Raw genomic sequence first — 21,237 nt, forward strand, 5'->3', positions numbered from 1 at the left:
GTTGTTTCTAATGTGGCTTTAAACCAATCTATTCATTTGCCTACTTTTTATGCTGATCCCCAAAATAAAGGGGAAAAAATTTTGCATTCTTTGGATATTCACAGGCAGTTACGTTACTACTTGAGCAGGACTAAAGGGTTCAGGCAGTCTCAACAGTTATTCATTTCTTTTGCCTTGGGTTCACAAGGAAAACCTGTTTCAAAACAAACTATTTCTAAGTGGATTGGCCATTGTATTGCTTTTTGTTATTCTCATCATGGAAAGGATGTTCCGGCTGGGATCAGACCTCATTCCACTAGGGCGACTGCCACTTCTACTGCTTTCTTAAGGGGAGTAGCTACTAAGGATATTTTGGAGGCAGCTACTTGGAGTTCAGTGCACACTTTTTCTAAGCATTACAATCTCCCTCTTTATTCCAAATCTAGGGCTGGGTTTGCCACTGCAGTTTTACAGGGCATGTTAACAGCTCCTAATGCTTTCTGATTTTGCCAACCTCCCTTACCTTTGCTTTGGGATTCTACCCACAGGTTATGACTGCAGCAATGTGAGAGAAGAACATAGTACAGTTTTGTACCTACCATAAATGTAGATGTTCGAGGATCCACATTGCTGCAGTCCTATTTTCCCTCCCTCCTTCCCCTCTGTAGTCTAGGGTTGCTGTGTTGTTTTTGGGGTAATTATTTTTTCTATATTGGTGGTTGGGTATTTTTCTATTGTTGGCTACCTTCTGACATCTGGGGCAAGAAAGACTGAGGATATGGCGTCGGTCATGCGCTTTAGTACCACTGCGTACTGACGTCAGATCTAAGCGACCATGACCGACGCCAGCCTAACACTTTGGTATTCGGGCCGACCGAGGACAGCAGACTACCCCACAGGTTATGACTGCAGCAATGTGGATCCTCGAACATCTACATTTATGGTAGGTACAAAACTATACTTTTCAGTACTTGGTGCAGGTATTGAAGAATCAAACCCTTTAGGTTTAGGAGTAGTCCGGGGAAAGAGAGCCCTTGCTATACATAATACTCTGTCCCCAGATATTTTAGCTAGTAATGAAGTTCACAAGAAAAATAAGAGAAGTTTCATCATAGAGCTGGTAATCAGATTATAGCTGTTTTCAAGGCTGATCTAGCTTTCTTGGCTAAGAGTGCTCTGCAGACAAATAATTTTTGAGGTTGTGTTCCCATACATATCTCTAGTGTTAGTTTGGCTTGAAACCTTACTGTTGTTTCAGAGAATTATGAGGAATCTGATGAGGATAATTGTGATTTACTAGTTAACATTGAGTCTTGTCACTATGATTCTTCAGAAAGGGAACCTGAGCTTAAGTCCAAACAAGTGCTTTCTTTTCCTCAGGCGATTGCTAAATTTAGTGATGATTTTGCTTGGGAGCAGTCAGGAACTACCCAGAGCTAGGCAGAGTATATAACCTTAAAGAATGCGAGATGCCTTCCTCTGTGGCTATACATTATCTCCTACCAGCCTTAGAAGTTGTTTATAAAGTTGTCTGCACGTCACCAGCATCGATTTCAGCAGCACATAAAAAGGCTCAGAAAAACTGTAGAGTCTCCTCCGATATGAAAAGGCATCTTTTTTTTTCATTTGACTGTGGACCTAGCTGCCTGCATAAATGAAAAGAACTGGCTTAATCTAATCAAACATTTCCTGATAATGAGGAAAAATGCTTAGATCTTCAGGGCAAATGGATGTCTCTTTCTAGTAATATAGCCTTTAGAATGTTAAATTATCATGGCCATATATGTACATTTATATTACAGTATGCTACAGTTTGGATGATTTTGCTGCATCCTAACCTGCAGAACAAAAGTCTTATGAGAATGGAATTGTTTCCAATTTGACACAGGTTTCGAAACATGATTTGAGAGGTGTGCTTGAGTATGCTGATACAGTCTTGACAAATGCTGTTTCTTTTGCTATATTAAAATGGTATGATTGGTTACATAGTCAGAATTTTTCTGATGGTTAAAAACCCAAATTTTGAATGCACCTTTAAGTTCTGAATTCATTTTTGGGCACACTGTTACACAGATTCTGAAAAAGTGGGATGATAGAGGCAAATTAATTCATGGGGTATCTAAGATATTTCATGTATCCAAGTTCTCCCCAAATAAGTTATCTTCCTTCAAGAGGTAGAACAAATAAAAATTCTTGCCAAGCAGAAGTCAGGGATCCAAAAGGAAATGGCTGGAGAATAATTCTTCAAAAATAAACAAGAGGGGATCCTTTCCAAAAAAAGATCAGTACCGATCAATATCCTACAAAGGAATGACTACACCAAGTCAGAGAACCCTCCTATCCCCACTCCCGCCCTTCCTTCTTTTCCTCCTTCAATACCCTATAAAGGAATGACTACACCAAGTCAGCGAACACCCCTATCTCCACTCCCGCCCTTCCTTCTTTTCCTTCTTCAATACGCTATAAAGGAATGACTACACCAAGTCAGCGAACACCCCTATCTCCACTCCCGCCCTTCCTTCTTTTCCTCCTTCAATACCCTATAAAGGAATGACTACGCCAAGTCAGCGAACACTCCTACCCTTCCTTCTTTTCCTCCTTCACAGTTTCTTTCTCTCAGTCCTGCAGCCTGTCTACAAATAGTCTCAGACAAAGGGGTTCTAAAAATAGTTTGGAGAAGATACACCTGTCACTGGATAGAAAATCCTCCTTCTTTCAGGGAAATGTCTCCGCACCTACTAGACCTGGCAGAGTTGGTTCCTGCTGTACTCCATCACATGATAGAAGCAGGAGTCATGACCAGTGCCTGCAGCACACAAAGGCAAACAATTTTACTCTAGAATCATTTTGGTATAAAATAAGAGTGCTCCTGGAGACCCATTCTAAATTTGTCCTTTCTAAATACTTTTGTAAATCTTCCAAAATTCAAAATACTCACCTTAGGGTCAATCCTAGCATTGCTTCCAGACCACTGTTTCATGGTGGCTGTAGATCTCAAGGATGCTTAACATCATATTCCTGTTACTCCCAGTTTCAGGACATTTTTGAGATTTGCTGTATCTGGCTTGCATTGTTAGTTTTCTTCATTATCCTTTTGGCTATCTACTGTAACTCAAGTGTTTATAAAGTGTCTGGCCCCAGTGGTTGCCTATTGCAGAACAATAGGCATTACCATTTTTTTTTTTATTCAGATTATTTGTTGATTTGTACAGATTGTGTATCCAGATGCTTGGAGTCCTTAGACAAGGAGCATCCCTCCTTTCTCACCTCAAATGCAAATTGAACCTTCAAAAATCCTTCTTCACCCCCTCTCAATTATTTTTTTCCCTAGGGTTTTGGATGGACACAGTAAAAAGGATAGCCTTCCTATCAGAAGAAAATATTCTAACTTAGGACATTTTCTTTGATTCCTGTCTTCCAGATGTGACCTCAACAAAAGAGTTCCTCAAAATGTTGGTATTCATGGCATCCCTGATCTTCATAATACCACTAGCCAGACTCACATGACAAAAATTCAATGGTACTTGAAGAATTGTTAGACCCAGAACCTTCATCCCTTGAATTTCCAGGTATCAGTATTGAGATTTGTGAAACGAGAACTGCAGTGGTGGAGGAATCAACTGTCTCTAAATTTGGGGCTCCCTTTCTCTCTTCAGACCCCAGTTCTATCTGGAAGTGATTCATACCTTAAAATTTCTTCACCATTTATGGACTCCGGGCCATTTTCTAGTGCTCACAGACAACACTACCATGATATGGTAAAAAAACAAGCAAGGAGATACAAGGTCCATACCCTTTTTGCTGGATTTCAGTGATGGCCTGGGATCTGACTCTAAAGAATTATTTCACTCTTCAGGCCTCAAACATTATGTCAGAGCAAAACACAGTCGCAGACAGACTACACAGATACTGGACAAACCCTCATGATTAGAAGCTCCATGTAGAGGTCTTTCAGGACTTCATCCAGATGTGGGGAATACCTCAGGTTGATCTGTTCACCTCCTTTCAAAACAGACAACTGAAAAAATTCTGTTCAAGATATTTTTGAAGCCATGCTTGGAAGATAGATGCTGTATCATTCCCATGGTCAAAAATGTTCCTGTATGCATTTCTACCCTTTACAATGATTCCCAAAGTAATTCTAAAGATTGAGAAAGAATTACCAAAGCTCATTCTGGTAACCCCCTTTTGGCCCAGGCAAAATTGTTTCTTCTTTTTAATGAAATTTGCCAAGGGAGTTACCACAGGCTCCCTCACAGACTAAATCTTCTTACACAGCATCAGGGGTGAATGGTATACCCCAAATTAGAGCAATTGTAACTGACAACCTAGATAAATCTATTTTTATACCGTTTAGGCACTTGTTCCATGACCATGTGCAACAAGTATTTAAGGAGGCAAGAAAACCTGCAATGAGAAAATCTTGCATTTACAAGTGGAAGAGGTTTTGTAGGTGGTGCCTAGCCAATAAAAGAGTTCCTGAAAGAGTTTTGACCCTTCTGGTTTTGAAATATTTATGTGAGTGACTTGGAGATGGTTTGTCTTATGCTTCTATCAAAGTACATCTTGCAGACATCTCAGCTGGTCTGCCAATGGATCTCCTCTCTTTTATCTCTTTATGGGGTCAAACAGTTTATGAAAGGAGTGTTTCACATGAGAACCCCTCAAATTCCTTCTCCCTCTGATCTCAGCTTTGTTCTTGAAAAATTGACCTTACCCCCTTTTGAATCTGCCTTTCAGGCTAATTTATGGTTCATTACTTAGAAGACTGCTTTACTCATTGCCCTGACACCTGCAATGTGAGTCTCTGAACTGCAAGCTCTCATGGTGGGCCAACCCTCTCTGTTACGCACTAATCCATCATTCATGGCTTAAGTTGTGTATGAATTTACCCTGAATCAAGTTATCACAGTGCTCTATCATGATCCAAAAAACAAGGGAGTAAAGATTTTACATACCTTGAATGCACACAAGCAGCTTAGGTACTACCCTGACAGAACAAACTCTTTCGGAGTGCTGGACAACTACTTGTCTCCTTATATGCGAACCAAGAAAGGTCAACTGGTCTCAAAGCAAGATATTGCAAAGTGGTTGCCTTGTGCTATTGTTTTCTGTTACTCTTGGCATGGAAATTTTCTTTCAGGCAAGGTTAAAGCTCACTTGTCTAGGGCCTTATCTTCCTCGATGGCATATTGCAAAAGGGGTGGACTGTAGAAGTATTCTAGAGGCAGCAACCTGGTCCTCTGTTCATACCTTCACAAAGCACTACAAACTGGATTATTTTTCAATGTCCAGAGCAGCTTTTGTTAGGACCATTCTTTAGGGGCTCCTGGATGCTTATCCTTCCACCTCCCAGGAATGTTAAACTTTGGGAATGTGCTGGAAATGCCGTGGAGGTAGTGAGAATGATGAACATAGTACAGTTGAGTATGTCCTTCTTATATGTAACAGTAGATATTTGAATTCCTCACTGCTTCAGTGGTAGCACCCACTTGCCATCCTTCATTTTGTACATAGTTGAGGTTGTTTTTAACCTCTTTGATTCTGTTGTTGTTTGATTTGGCTTTTATATGGTATTGTGATTGGCTGGCAATTTACACTTGCTAGATGATTCTGACTTTAGGTACTTTACTTTCCTTCTTTGTGGAAGTGAAAAGGCCTGAACACTCACTTCCTGTGACTGTTGAAGTTTTCACTATCAGAATATGCTCATCCAATCAACTGTTACAGGAAAAAAGAAGGCGCTTTTGAATGCTGATCATTACTGGGTTACTTTGGCAGTTAACCCAAAATGTGGTTGAGGCACTGAGTAATTTGAATGTCTACTGTTAAAGGAAAGTAGATCTTGTGCAAGTGTACTTTCTTGAGAATCAGAAAAAAGCTCAAATGCTGTTTCATCCATCAGACAAGTACCGCCCCATACATTTGCCCCTTTTAGTTTTCTATGTGGCTACTTCACTTCCAGTAATTGCCTGTAGCCATGATTTTTAGACAGAGTTGTACATAAACTCTCATATTCTCAAAGGTCCTGCATGAGGAAGAGTTGTAAGGACAAAAGGATGTTTCTTGATGTGAGCTGTCTCTAAGGGCCTAGCTCTGTTTCAGTTCCCATTCTCTTAGTACTTTAATATCTAGCATATTTTGTATGAGGATGGATCATCATCAAAGTGCATGTTGCCAGATGATAGCCAACTTGACATCTAAAACTGGTTACTAAGCATCTGTCCTTTGCACACAATACATTGGGAACTTGTCATCTCCAGATCTCTTTTGCCTACTAGAGTAAGCAACATTCAGAGAGAGAGAGAGAGAGAGAGAGAGAGAGAGAGAGAGATGGTCACAGGCTATTTGTTGTGTTTTGTGGCAGTTTCTTTCAAGTTAAAAGAGAGTAAACTGACATTCATATGGGTCCATGTGTCAACACACTGAAGAGCAATATACTTACATCAAGCAATGGTGAAATGTCAAATTGTTAAAATGTAAAATCAAATGCCTATGTCTTCATCATATTGATCACTGCTGCAGTAGCCTTAGCCATATTGGTTATCTTTCCAAGGATATAACAGCTATTCTGCCTCCAAAGCTTTAGGGCACCTTCCACACACCCAAACTGTCATGCAGGTCAAGCTGAGTAGACTGAAAGACAAATTTGGGTATGAAGCCCTTCAGGGCTTTACTGCCTTTCACTTATCTTTGCTAGAAAGATAAGCTCCCTTTGAGGGAAGAACTTCCCTTTTCCTAATTTTGTTGATGTTGTAGTACTTTCTTGTTCAGGAAAACTCATTTAACTCATTAACACCTATGTCATGAGAAATGTCACACCTCCAGCAGCCTACACAAGTTGCATTTTAGAGCATTTTCTGAAAAATAAATGTAAAAAGCATAAGATAAATGAAGATAAATATTTTGTGAACAACAAAAGCTGTCAAAACTGTACAAGTATTAATGAAATCAGTAAGATGTATTCTTTGCAGTGTAATAGTCAGTGCATTCAGTCTTTCCATAAATACTATAATCTATCGTAATGCAAATAAGCCTAAAAGTATATGTTTTGCTAAACTTTCAAAAAAAATGATCATATCTTGGAAACTGACAACTGAGACATTGTTAGAAAAATTCTGTTAATCAAACATAAGCTTTCCTATGTCAATAGACATGCATGTTTATTTATATATTTACAGAAATATAAAACATTTGCATAATTATATAATTAGCAATATAAATAACATTGAATATCTCTCAAGACGTGTAGCTTACAGTATGACTATCAAAAACAGTTTTCTTCAACAACAGGTACGGTTTTATTTGATATTATCCAACAGTTTGTAAGTCACTTGTTTTTTAAAGTGTTATATACATATGGAAATATTGCTTATTTTTGTAATTACTGACAAACAGCTAACAGTATCTCAGGTATAATGTAATATAAATAGACAATGATGATGCATTTTCCTGTCTCCCACCATGGCGTATCACACCTTACCATACCAGTCAATAGCATGTAGCTGTCTTGGTTGTGAAAATATGAACATAAGTATGAAAATCTTAATAATAAGTAAAACAAGTGATTAATTTCTCCACTGCAGGACATCCAAGATTACCAGTTGTGGTGTCATTTTGTTAATAGCTTCTTGCACTTTCTAATAATGACTATTACTAGCGGGTAAATCACTTAGTTAAAAAAGCCAGACCCAAAACAGGTCTGGACGCCATAAGGAGCTGTGGGTGCGAACTGTACGCTTACAAAAAAGGCACTACAGCCTTCAATGAGTTAATGCTAGGCATTGTGCTTTAATAAACTGTCTTGAAGCTGTAACATACTTTTAAATGGAGAGCTCATTTTTTCTGGCAGCTTAAAAATAGTGTAAAGTTACTAAATCCTTTTTGGCCCTGGATAAATTGTATTTAGTTTACTTTTGTGGGGCTGACATAGAATTTTAAAGTGCCTTTTACTGTGTTTTTCTGAAAAAAGCAACTTTTTTGGACTGGTAGTTCTATCCAGTAATTGCTGCTTGTCTTCCCCTGGAAAGAAGCATAATTTTTGGCTTGACTGTGGAACAGACTACTGGTCCCATAGTCAGTTCTTCCAGCCACAAAAAGAAAAAGATTAAGCAAACAGCCCTTGCACATCAGCAGGCAAACAGTTTGCCTCAGCCACTGGTGGATGACTGCTGTGACCATTTGTTGAACCTCATACCACTCATCTTTTAACCCAGGTCACACTTGTGTAGCACCTACAGCCACTAGGGACCTGTTGGGGTCCCCCTCAGCTGTCAAGGGAGAGCCACTCTTGTCAGTCCTGGGAAAGGGAACAGGAAAGGTTTCCCTTTTGTGTCAGAATGCTAGTCAGAATGTTGTGCCCATCCTTGGGGAGGAAGCTGCTGGTGCATTTAGAAACATGGTTGGCCCCATTTTTCCTGTCAAAAAGAAACAGAAATCCAAGGATGTAGCTACTCCACCTCAATTTTCTTGATATGTGTAGTACACTGTGTCTGGCTCAGGGCTTAATTTATTGATCCTTCTTGTAAAGTAGTTTCTGGTAAAAGAAAGAGGGATCCCTCTTTTCCTGAAGAGATTCAGGATTCCAAGTGTGAACAGGAAGATGTTGGGAAGGATGTTGTTTTTTTTTTTTCCTCAGATTTTTAATTCAGACTCATAGGAGAGCTTAGTTTCTGATTCTCCCTGTGGATGTTTCTCTTTTTCTGAGACCATTGCTGAATGTGCCAGCATTTATAATGGAGAACACTGATGTTTCTCTGTCCCTCAGAAAAATACCATGAGTTGTTACAGAAGGATATTCCAGAACCCATACCTATTATTCCTGTTCTGTCTGATTTAGAGGATTTGTATGTTACTACTTGCAAAAAAGGCAACTAGGATGTTTAAAGTTCCTCGGTTTTTTAAGTATTCTTAAACCTCACCCAGGAGTTGATCCCATTGCTGCTAAGCACTCAGTTAATTCCAATTCTACTCTTTCTGATAAGGATGAGAAAATTATTGATAAGTATGGGAAAAAAAGTGAAAACTTCTGCAAATTGTATTTTCAAAATTTTGAATTGTCAGGGTCATATGTTAACTTTTTTTCTTACAAACTGTGAAAGTATGAGGAATGTTTTATCTGCAGTTTCTTCTTGAGTGAAAATCTGCGTTCACTAACTAAGTTTCTTCTATTGCACAGGTCGCTACTTACTGTTTTCAGTGTGAGTATGACCGTGTTGATACTTCTTCCTGGGTTATGGCCACTGATATTTTTTTGAAGAGGCTCGAATGGCTGCATTCTCAGAACCTCCTAGTTGATTTTAAATTCTCCCTTGAATAAAAATTAGTTTTTCGCCCTTCTGTTGCAGAGGTGATCAAAATGAGTGATGAAAGGGGCAAGCTGATCCTGGGAATCTCCTAAGATTTTTCAACACTTCTTTTCCAAATTGTCTAAGGGATTCTGTCTCCTCATCCAGTTTTTGCAAAAAGAAAAACAAAACAAATTAAACAGCCTCAGTAAAATTCAGGTAAACACATTTAGGAGGAAATGGCAAGGGGTTCCAAAAAGCAGCTTCAAATATTCCAATTACCAAGGACAGTCCAATAAGTATGCATAACTATTAAAAATACATTGTGACCCCTCTCACTCTAGCTCCTTTTTTTCTTCTAGAAAGGCAGAATCTTCATTTTTCACTTTAGCAACAGAATGTTTCAGACAAATGGATTCGAAAAATCGTTTCTCAAGGTTACAGATGGCAATGGGAGAGAATTCTTCCTCTCCAGGGGGACATTCCTCATTGTGCAGATCAGACTCTCTTCTTTTCACCTGTTCTTCTTCACATGCTGTCCCAAGGAGTGATAGAATCAGTTCCTCCTTCCCAAGTGGAGAACAGCTTTTATTCAAGGGTTTTTCTTGTGCTGCTGCTTCTTCTTTCGGCTGTTCCTGTTAGGGGTCACCACAGCGGATCATCTGATTCCATTTCTTCCTGTCCTCTGCATCTTGCTCTGTCACACCAACCACCTGCATGTCCTCTCTCACCACATCCATAAACCTTATCTTAGGCCTTCCTCTTTTTGTGTTACCTGGCAGCTTCATCCTTAGCATCCTTTTCCCAATATACTCAGCATCCCTCCTTAGCACATGTCCAAACCAATGTAATCTTGCCTCTCTGGCTTTGTCTCCAAACCTTCCAACCTGGGCTGACCCTCTAATATACTTATTCCTAATCCTGTCCACCCTCGTCACACCCAGTGCAAAGCTTAACATCTTCAACTCTGCCACTTCAAGCTCTGACTCCTGCCTTTTTGTCAATGCCACTGTCTCCACCCATATAACATAGCTGGTCTCACTACCCTCTTGTAGACCTTCCCTTTCACTCTTACTGGTACTAGTCTGTCACAAATCACTCCTGACACTCTTCTCCACCCAATCCATCCTGCCTGTGCTCTCTTCTTCACCTCTCTTCCACACTCACCATTACTCTGTACTGTTGATCCCAAGTATTTAAACTCATCCTCCTTCGCCACCTCTACTCCCTGCATCCTCACCATTCCTCTACCCTCCCTCTCATTCATACACATATATTCTGTCTTAGTCCTGCTGACCTTCATTCTTCTCCTCTCTAGAGCATATCTGCACCTCTCCAGGGTCTCCCCCACCTATTCTCTACTCTCACTACAGATCACAATGTCATCTACAAACATCATAGTCCACGGGGACTCCTGTCTGAACTCATCTGTCAACCTGTCCATCACCATTGCAAATAAGAAAGAGCTCAGAGCTGATCCTTGATGTAATCCCACCTCCACCTTAAACGCATCTGTCACTCCCACTGCAGACCTCACCGCTGTCACACTACCCTCGTACATATCCTGTACCACTCTTACCTACTTCTCTGACACAACTGACTTCCTCATACAATACTACAACCCCTCTCTAGGCACCTTGTCATATGCTTTCTCAAGTCCACAAAGACACAATGCAACTCCTTCTGACCTTCTCTGTACTTCTCCATCAACACTCTCAGAACAAACATTGCATCTGTAGTGCTCTTTCCTGGCATGAAACCATACTGCTGTTCACTAATCATCATGTCCCTTCTTAACCTAGCTTCCCCTACTCTTTCCCATAACTTCAAGCTGTGACTGATCAATTTAATCCCTCTGTAGTTACTACAGCTCTGAACATCACCCTTATTCTTAAAAATCGGTGCTAAAACACTTTTTCTCCATTCCTCAGGCATCCTCTCACTTTCCAAGATTTCATTAAACAATCTAGTTAAAAACTCCACTGCCATTTCACCTAAACAACTCCATGCTTCCACAGGTATGTCATCTGGACCAACAGCCTTTCCATTCTTCATCCTCTTCATAGCCATCCTTACTTCCTCCTTGCTAATCCACTGCACTTCATGATTCACTATCTGCACATCGTCTAATCTTCTCTCCCTCTCATTCTCTTCATTCATCAGCCCCTCAAAGTACTCTTTCCATCTGCTCAACACACTCTCCTCGCTTGTGAGTACATTTCCCTCATTATCCTTTATCACCCTTTCCTGCTGCACATCTTTACAGTCTCGGTCCCTCTGTCTAGCCAGTTGGTACAGGTCCTTTTCTCTCTTCTTAGTGTCCAACCTTTCATACAACTCTTCATATGCCTTATCCTTAGCCTTTGCCACCTCTCTCTTTGTCATGCACCTCATCTCCTTATACTCCTGTCTACTTTCTTCATCTCTCTGACAGTCCCACTTCTTCACCAACTTCTTTCTCTGTATACTCTCCTGTACTTCCTCATTCCACCACCAGGTCTCCTTGTCCTCCCTCCTCTTTCCAGATGTCATACCAAGCACCTTTCTAGCCATCTCCCTTACTAGTTCTGCTGTAGTTACCCAGCTGTTCTGTAACTCTTTACCGAAAGAAAATACTTCAGTTCTGGATCTTTCTTTTTTTAATTTTGTTTGTGATAGTCCCCATATTCAAAATAATGTCACTTTACAGCCTATTACCTCTTCTTCTTTTTTTTTCAGTTTTTTGGTAATATTAGACTTAAAAGATGCTTTTTATCACATCTGTTTTCATCCAGACTTCAGACGTTTCGTAATGTTTTGTGTCTCAGGATCACATTATCAGTTTTCTGACTTATCGTTTGGTGTATCCACTGTACCAAGAGTGTTCACAAAGTGTCTAGCTCCAGTAATAGCTCATTATGGGCTACAGGGTATCCACATTTTTCCATATTTAGATGACTTGCTTGTATATGAAGAGCATTTTTCAAAGTGTCAGGAATTCCTGTCTTAGCTGAGGGATCTCTAATACAAGCTGGGATTCCCATAGAATATTCATAAGTCTTTCTTAACTCCCTAACACAGGATTATGTTCCTCGGATATCAACTAGCCACCTGGGTTCAAAGAATTTTTCTTCCACATGAAAAAATGGATCTTTATCCAGCTCTGTTTCTAAGGTTTTATACTCAAGACTTCTGTTACAAGGGAATACCTCACGATTTTGGGTCTCATAGTATCTATGATTCTCATGATAGCCCTGGCAAGACTCCACATGAGAAAGAAATAGTGGTATCTGAAATCGCTTTGGTCCCACATTCAACACTCTTTATCTTTTCAAATGCCAGTGCTGAGGTTTGTCAGAAAAGAGATAATTTGGTGGAGAAGACAGATATCCCTGAATCCAGGTTTCCTCTTCTCCCTCCCTTCTGTAAAGCAGTCAGTCACCACAAATGCTTTAGACTTCGCTTGGGCTGCAGTTTCATGAGGGATGAAAGTGCAGGGGTTGCGGATCACTGAGGACAGGTGCAAGCACCAAAATATCAAGATCAAGGCACTCAACTGTCTAAACCATCTTTCGTCCCCAGGACCTCTTCAAGTGGTTACAAACAATACCACAGTACTGTGGTACATCAATAAGCCAGGGAGAACTAGGTTGTACCCCCTTTGCAGACTAGCCATGTTACCTCTGCATATAGCTTCAAAACACAGTCTCACTCTACAGGCATTCTACATTATGTCAGAATAAAATTTTGTGACAGACGAGCTGACCAAGCCAGACTGTCATGAATGGAAACTAGATCATGAGGTCTTCCAAGTTTTGATCCATCTGTGTACTGCACTGAATGTCAGCAATTAATCTCCCTGGTGTGGGAATAAAACCCGCAATCTTCTGCACCAAAGGCAAGTGTGCTGTTTTTATTTCTTTTTTGGTTTTCTCATCAGAAAGATCACAGGACTCAGTACTGTCAGATATTGTGGTATATTAACAGCCTTTTACCCATCTCAGTGGCATATAGCCTCTTGAGGAATGATTAGGAATCCATGCTATGAATGATCCCAGTACTCTCTGAAGTCATTCACCTAAATAAAACTAGTGGCAAAGCAAGTGTTCATTCTAGAGACTTAAACCTGTACTATAGCATCAACAAAAAATGGATGGTGTGATATGTAAGTTAACCCAATGTGTCCCAAACCTGAGGGATAGGATACCCTTACATATTAAGCAGAGTACTTACCTATCAACCTTTAAAAGAAGTCTAAATGATTGGATGGGTGATCTCAATTTTCTACCCTTGGATCTGTGGGGGAAATCTGCTTAAGAGGAGGACCTTGCTAGTCTCCCACCAGTACTGGGTGATGTGGCTGAACTTCTTGATGGTCTCCTTGGCTATAAGCTTAATAAGAACCTTTGAACCTAAGATGAGTGGTGTGCCAGAATGCTTAGTGAAGGTGAAAAATAAATAAAAAGCACCTGTGATATAGCAAAATAATAAGAGAGATGAGTTGTGTCCGTTCTATATGTAGTAACTACACAAATGAGTGAAAAAGATGCATGTTTGACTTTATTCATTGCAGTTTCATAAGCTTGTCAACTCTGCACTGTTTGCACAAACTGCATGAGTGTAACTGTTGCTTGTAGAACATCAGATGAACATTTACTAATACTGTTGAATTTCTACAGGTTTGTGTGTGCTCAGCTACCCAATCCAGTGCTGGAGAGCATTAGCGTCATTGATACCCCAGGCATCCTGTCTGGAGAGAAACAGCGAATCAGCAGAGGTAAGAGATACAACAGATCATCATATATGTGTTATCTTTTGTCATGCTTTTCCCAGTGTAGGAGCTATATTACTAGCTTCATCCACATAACCTTATCAGACAATTATAGAATAATCACAAGAATCTAACAAATAGTATGAACATATTTATCTTTTTATTGATTGCAGGCTGCATTCTAAAAATACTTTTTGCATCTTTATGTGCGAAACATGGCATATCAAAGGCTACTGTGTGTGTATGTCTGTGTGTCTGTGTATTGCTTACTGCAGATTAATTATGTTCCATGCTCAAGAAATGCATCTGGCTGCTAGTAATTTCTGTTTCCCTATATGTGAAATAGTAAAAGATTATGGAATGATATGATACAGCTGATTCTTAATGTGTACACAGAAGTGCATGTCTGTTTGTGGGTATATGTGAGTATGCGATTGTTTGTGTGTATGTATGTCAGATCATCATCACAGCCATATTCCACTGTTTGTGGAGCTCAGGAGGGCTAATGAGGAAATTGACATTAGATGGAATGACTTGGATTAGGGAAGGGCTTGTAATGCAAGACTGAAATGGAGAACAGGATTAGAGAAGGGCTTGTAATGCAAGACTGAAGTGGAGAACAAATGTATAAAAGCTTTAATATAAATGTGTGAACCTTAGAAATAAAAAAGCAACAGAGTAGTATAGCTAATTTTCATTCAGATCTGAGTACAATGTTTAGTGATTTAATGAATTGTACTGCTGTCCTTTCTGATTGTTCTTTTTGGCATAATGTTTCCATTCGCGGTTCCAACAAGTAACTAGCATTGGTTTATAATGCAGCAAAAAAGTAGAGTGAACCTTAAGCTTTTCTTCTTATGCCCATAAACAACTATAACTGCTTGGCAGAAATACAGATGGGGACAGAAAATACAGATTGGAGATAATTAGAAAATGCACAGTTTTTTCCCCCAAGGAATGATAATTGTTACATGTATAAGGTAGTTTATTGATCATAGAAGAAAATGATTTTTACTATGTTGTTCACATAAATCCCACATGCTTTTACTTTGCATTTTTCTTCTAAACAAGGCTGTAGACTAAGCCAAAATTGACTTGGTTTGCATTGCCAGTGGCTCTCTAAACTCGAGACATATTAAATTGGAAAATATATAGAATGTATAACCCATCTTATCAGCATTTACCACCTCATCTTTGCAGACCCTTCTTTATTTATAGCCCCTTCCATTTTTCAGTGTGGTTCCCAGTGGTGGTTGTACATTTCATGGTTGGTTTTGGTGTACCATTTCCACTGCAAATATATTGGGAATCTCATCAGTCCTTGTTTACAACATAGATTAATCGGCTTAACTGTCAAGCTTATGGCCCCTTGGTCATCAAGAAACTTTCACCATAACTATTTGGCGGAATTTTCTGTTTAACATTTATACACATAAAGATAATTTTGGATTGAAGTTAATTTCTGATTTTTGAGTGTAAGGGTAAACTCATTCCATAATCTTGGAAAGTGTTAAATATGTTTGTCATGTTTTTCTATAGTTGGTATTTATTTTGTATTGAGTTCTCCATTTTGGTTTTAGCTTTGCCATGTGCTTATTCTAACACAGACCTTTGAAACAAAACTGGATCAAAATGGTATACAAAGCTAGTTTCTGAAAATGTTATGAATAATTAATTTTTCCAACTCAATGATTTTTTTTTATTAAGGAACATAGCTGTATTCACACTGATCAATTTTTAACCTGTCTGCCATTTTCAGTAAACCTTAATGGTGGCAACTTTTCATGATTTGACAATTGATATTATAGTTATAATTTATGTACTTTTTGCCAAGTCTCATGATGCTACATTTACAGACATTACGTATGAGGTCATGTAAACTGTCTCTGAGAATGTCAGCATTTTTACTCATATAGTCATTTACCCTGTTTGCAGTCATCAGTTTATTTGTTTAGCTATAGCCCATTTTCCACTTTTAGACTGTAGAAGAATACTCCAAAAAAGTAGTTCTAGTACAGAACTCTGTAGGGTTTCACTGGTAACCCCTGTTGGGATAAATAAATAATCTGTGTCAAGATTTGTTGTGTCATAGTATTTAACCAGTGTTTTACCCATTGAATTACTTATGGGTTGCCCTTTAATATTTTTAATTTGCCATTTAATCCCTTCTGTGGCAGTTTAAAAATCTTAGCAAGGCCAAAATAACCAGTAAACACTCTCAGCCCTTCATCAATTGCTTCTGTTACCTTTCCAAACAATGTCACAAAATCCATAAGATGTAATTTCTACTTCAAAGGCCTTACAGTTTCATATCTAACAGAAAGTTATCAGCTGTATCATTTTGGATGCATTGTGACTTTTTATTTGTTCTTATTTGTTCTTTTTTTTTTTACATAACTGGGTAGGTAGACTGGTCTGTGCCAAAAAATATCGTCAATAAATGCACCCATGGCCACTCCATTAATACACGACTATTCCACATGACATTGGCATTGACTGTTTTTTTTTTAAATTTTTGGCACTACACACCAGTTTCGGGAACAACAAAAGCCTCACCCTGAGCTCTTTGATGGAGATTGTTCTTTGGAACAATTTCATCAATTTTGAAGGGCACCTATTTAAACAAATTAATAGTGTGGCCATGGGTGCTACATGCACACCAGTCATTGCCAACATCGTTATGGCATTTTGGAAAACCAATATTTTATTCACCTCTGATTTCAAGGATAGTTGGTGCCTAGATAAACATTTTATTGATGATGGTATTACTTTTTGGCATGATTCTAGAGATAGACTTGAGCAGTTGCTTCAGTTTATCAATACCTCTACAGATTTTCTGCAATTTACCATGACCGTGGATTATGAATATGTCAATTTCCTTGATATGTCCATTATCAAAAACAGAGAAGCCAGGAGATTTGAATCAAATTTATAAAGAAAACCTACTCAATCCAGCTCTTACTTGCATTTTCAAAGTTGGCACCCTATTCATCAAAAAAAGTCCATTGTCAAGGGCCAATGTGTCAGATTGGCAAGGATGGTTTAGTCAAGAAGCACAGTTTCTAATTGAGTGTAGTAAACTATGGGACATGTTTTCAAAAAGAGGATATCCACAAGATTTCGCTGTGAAATTTTTACAGAAGTTAAAAGGAAAAGGCATGATGGTTTTTATAGTCCTTTATTGGGTTCTAGTGAGAATCAAGCTGTAATCAATTTTGGGAATAATAACAAAAAAACGGGTTATAGTAAAGCTTTGGTTCTACCCTATAATTTACATTTCAGAGAGATTAAACAAACTATTGATAAATACTGAGCCATTTTTAGGTATGACCCGGGGATTTCCAGTAAACTTAGAGACAGTCCCATCATAGTTTATCAAAAAGATGTGTGCTTTAAGACGATGATTGAAAGAAATATTTTTAGTTCCAACACTGGTAAAATGAGCAAGTGTGGTCACTGCACTCAATGTAAAATGATTTTGGAAGGCACAGAAGTGTATATACCTGGGTATGGTTACATTAAGTTGAAGAGGAAGTTCAAATGTGACAGCAAAGGGGTAGTTGATGCAGCAATTTGCCAAGACTGCACCTTTTTCTATATTGGAAAAACTATTAAGCATTTTAGGTTCAGAATTTATCGGCATGGTTATGACATTAAAAAGAAAGATGAGTGTAATGCCCTGTTTAGGCATCTCAAAAAATATCCAACGCATTCTTTTAGATTTAGTTATTGATGGCTTGGAAAATGATCCCAGAGGTGGGCCTAGAGATATTCTTTTGGAATTCCTGGAATTGAAGTGACAGCTCAGATGTAATGCTGGGCGTAAACCTGGTTTAAATGATTTCATTTCAATTTGCAGCTATTTAAAATTGAAATCTATGTTAATATTTTAAAAGATGGTTTTAATTATGTGTTTTTGATTCATGGGTATCATTTTTTTATACACTGTAATTATTTTGTTGGTATGAATATTTGTGTTTATGTCACCTTTATCTTTGTGAAGTAATTAATTGGGGGTGGGTCTGCTGCTTTTTAAATGAGGAAGTGATGTTTTAACTTCATTCTGATGAAGTCCAGACATTGTGCGGAAGAAAGCGCTAAAGTCAAATAAATTCCTTTGTGTAGTGGAGCTTTTTGTGGCTGCTTTCTTTTTTTGCTCAGTCGTTTGGGTGTTTCTTTTTTTTTGGTGTCAGGTTAAGAGGTTATGAGATTACTTTGTTATAATCTCAGTCTGTCATGCCTTCATGTTGTTTCATATTCATAAAACTCAGTTCTGTGTATCATTTGGAATAGGGGGAGATCAAGGTTATGCCTTTAACTATAAGATACACCATCCAAAGTATGTCATTTTATCACATTTCTCCACCACTGTGCATAAAATAAAATAAAAATTGGTTGTAAATGAAAGCAGGCAAGATGGCTAACCTGGTAGTCACTGAGTTCTAAATGTTTGAGGCTTCAATTCATCAGTATAAATTCACTATCTTTCAACTGGGCAGTACATGTTTGCTTTTGAAAACACTGCCAGTGCAGTTTTTGTTGGTGCAGTGTCAGTGATGTAGTGTATGTGTGCTTGTGGGCACTTTTGATTCTTTCTGGAACTGTAGAGCTGGTATGTTTAGGCAAGAAAGTATGGGGAGCAGAGTCACATGCCCCCTGCAAAAATGTATAAAAGTGGTTGAAAATGCCCAAAAGTTACTAATAACCTGTAGAAAGGCACCGGAATCCAGTTGGTCCACTCAACAGAAGTTTAATCCAAAATGCACACGAACACAGTGGTTTAAAAGCACAAAGCACATCTGATGTGCTTTGTGCTTTTAAACCACTGTGTTCGTGTGCATTTTGGATTAAACTTCTGTTGAGTGGACCAGATGGTTTCCGGTGCCCCCCTGCAAAAATACTTATTTAAAAACATTATCATCAAGAAAAGTTACTGCTTCAACCATTGATTTATATATTTTTTATCTTATTTTTCATATTTTCAAGTATTCATTGGTGAAAGGTGTAAGTTAGTCATTTTAATTATTATATTTCCATATTAATTAACATTTCTAATTGATGATATTTTTTATCTTATTTAATTTTGAGAGACTAATTGCCCTTGTATTTGTAAAAGTAAGGGAAGTACTGGAGAAGCTAACAAATCTGCCACCTTTGTGCTATAATGCTAGTTGCCTAAATGCATTGGCGGCCTAGTGTGTCTCCAGCAATGATTTGTTAAACCATCTTGGTTCAGTTAGAAGCTGTCATGTGTTAAAAGCTGTGGCAAACATATTAACTTAATAAATGCTGCCCTTGAAATAAAACCACCACTGAAAGGAACAATGGCATATAATGGAGGTGGCAAATAAACAGATGAAACTGTCTCCTGCACTTTTGGTAGCTGCAGGTTAGATAATTGAATGAATGAAGATTTAGTGTGGACCACACATCTCTACTTCTTTCATTCATTCATTAAGTTTGAATGGGGTTAGGGAGTGAATGAAATAGTTGCACTAATTGTTTTGCAAAACTGATAGCAGTATCTGATGCTGCCAAATATGTATTTTTTTCCTGATTCTGTTTTAATGTAAGATATATAGGGCAGTTTTGTCAAAGGTTAACATCTTCAATTAAGTGAAATAGCCACCTTCTGTGCAAGTCAGGACATATCTACTAACCAGTTATATGCATCTCTCATGAACAGTGAAGGCTTTTTCTGATGTAATGTGGCTAATAAAGTAAATATATAAGTCAGAGTTTTCTTGTCTATACTTCTATGGAATTAAAAGAATTGCAACTCTGCGTTTACGTATCTTTGGAACATGTAGTGTAGCAGCAGTCTAGATTGGTTTGCACTGCATAGCTAGTCCCATAATATAAAATTATGCTTTATAGTTCTGTAAACATTTATCTGGAGGTGGTCCAGCTAATTCTAAAGGGTTTTAATTTTGCAGGTGCATTGCAGCTTTTGGACTTTGCATAATTAAATGTGTGGTCCAAGGTTTAATTTTGTCTGACAATGAAAAATATTTTCAATTTTTCTGTGTTAGAGTGTTAAAAGTTAATTTACAGTAAAAAAAGTGTGACTGTAATAATTTTGTTATAAAGAAAGAGTATTCTCCTCACAGAAATCAGTGTGTGTGTGTGTGTGTGTGTGTGTGTGTGTGTGTGTGTGTGTGTGTGTGTGTGTGTGTGTGTGTGTGTGTGTGTGTGTGTGTACAGGTATACAGTTTCACAAGATCAGTGGAAAACAGATAAAAATGCTTGCCACAGTATATGGTAAAGAATGAAAGAAGTTACAGTGGTAACCATGCATATCTCAAACTTTATTTTTTCACAAACTATTCATATACAATTCAAGACCATCACTGCTAACACTTTCTGTTAGAGGTTTTCAACTGTAAGTTTAATTAAAATAATAAACAACCATACTCAAATTAAAGTAGTGGATTAAAACTGGCAATTGAAATAGTTACCATGACTTTTTATTCAAATGTGTGTGTATATGTATATGTGTATGTGTATATATTTTATGTACATATGTATATGTATATGTATGGAGAAAGGGTGCTTTACAACTTAATTTGTATTGATTAATCCTGCTAGACATAAGTAGTTTGTTTGCACTTTTCTATTCCATTGTTAATATGATTATTTAGGAAATAAAGTGTTCTTGTGTCCAGAAGATATATGTACAAAGCTCAAATTTTATGACAGATGAATTTTATCACACATTTGGTGCATTTAGCATTATCATAACAGTGCATCTGTCCTTTTCTTGGTGTCATTCTTCACATATTTCCGATAGTTTAGTGAGGCATTGCTCGTAGCGCACCTTTAGTGTGATCTTCTTTTGTTGAGGTTCTTCAAAATTATGCTACCTTTTATGAAGCAAGCAAGTAGTGCAATTCAGTATTTTTGTTTACTTTTCTCTACTATACTTCAGTCATGGAAATAGTATGTATAAGTTATGGGGTATCAGGGGCAAAGTCCCCCTGCATGGCGAGGTGAAGGCATCTTGCCCCTTGCATTTTTTTTTTTACATTTTTTTATGGATGTTTGAATTATGATTCATTACTTTTACAAATCAGTAAAGCATAGCTTACTTTTGAACGAATGAGTGGAACACAAAGAAACTGTTATAGTTACTTCTGGATTCCCACTGGCCAGAATTATTTTAGCTGTTATGAGCTACAAAGTGGATCATTCTGCATGCAGTTACAGTGATGGGTACTCTGC

At 38.2% G+C, this 21,237-nt stretch overlaps 1 protein-coding gene across 1 annotated transcript in view; it reads left to right on the forward strand.

Moving 5' to 3' along the window:
- The window catches only part of EHD3 (EH domain containing 3), an 846,156-nt gene that overhangs the window by 334,510 nt on the left and 490,409 nt on the right, over positions 1 to 21,237 (forward strand). The window contains exon 3 of the mRNA XM_044058901.1: positions 13,925 to 14,022. Within this exon, the coding sequence (XP_043914836.1) occupies positions 13,925 to 14,022 (98 nt within the window). The remainder of the gene's footprint in view (positions 1 to 13,924; positions 14,023 to 21,237) is intronic.

The sequence above is a fragment of the Protopterus annectens genome, chromosome 1.part2 (genome assembly GCF_019279795.1).
Source record: "Protopterus annectens isolate FY-2018-M chromosome 1.part2, PAN1.0, whole genome shotgun sequence".
NCBI lineage: Eukaryota > Metazoa > Chordata > Ceratodontiformes > Protopteridae > Protopterus > Protopterus annectens.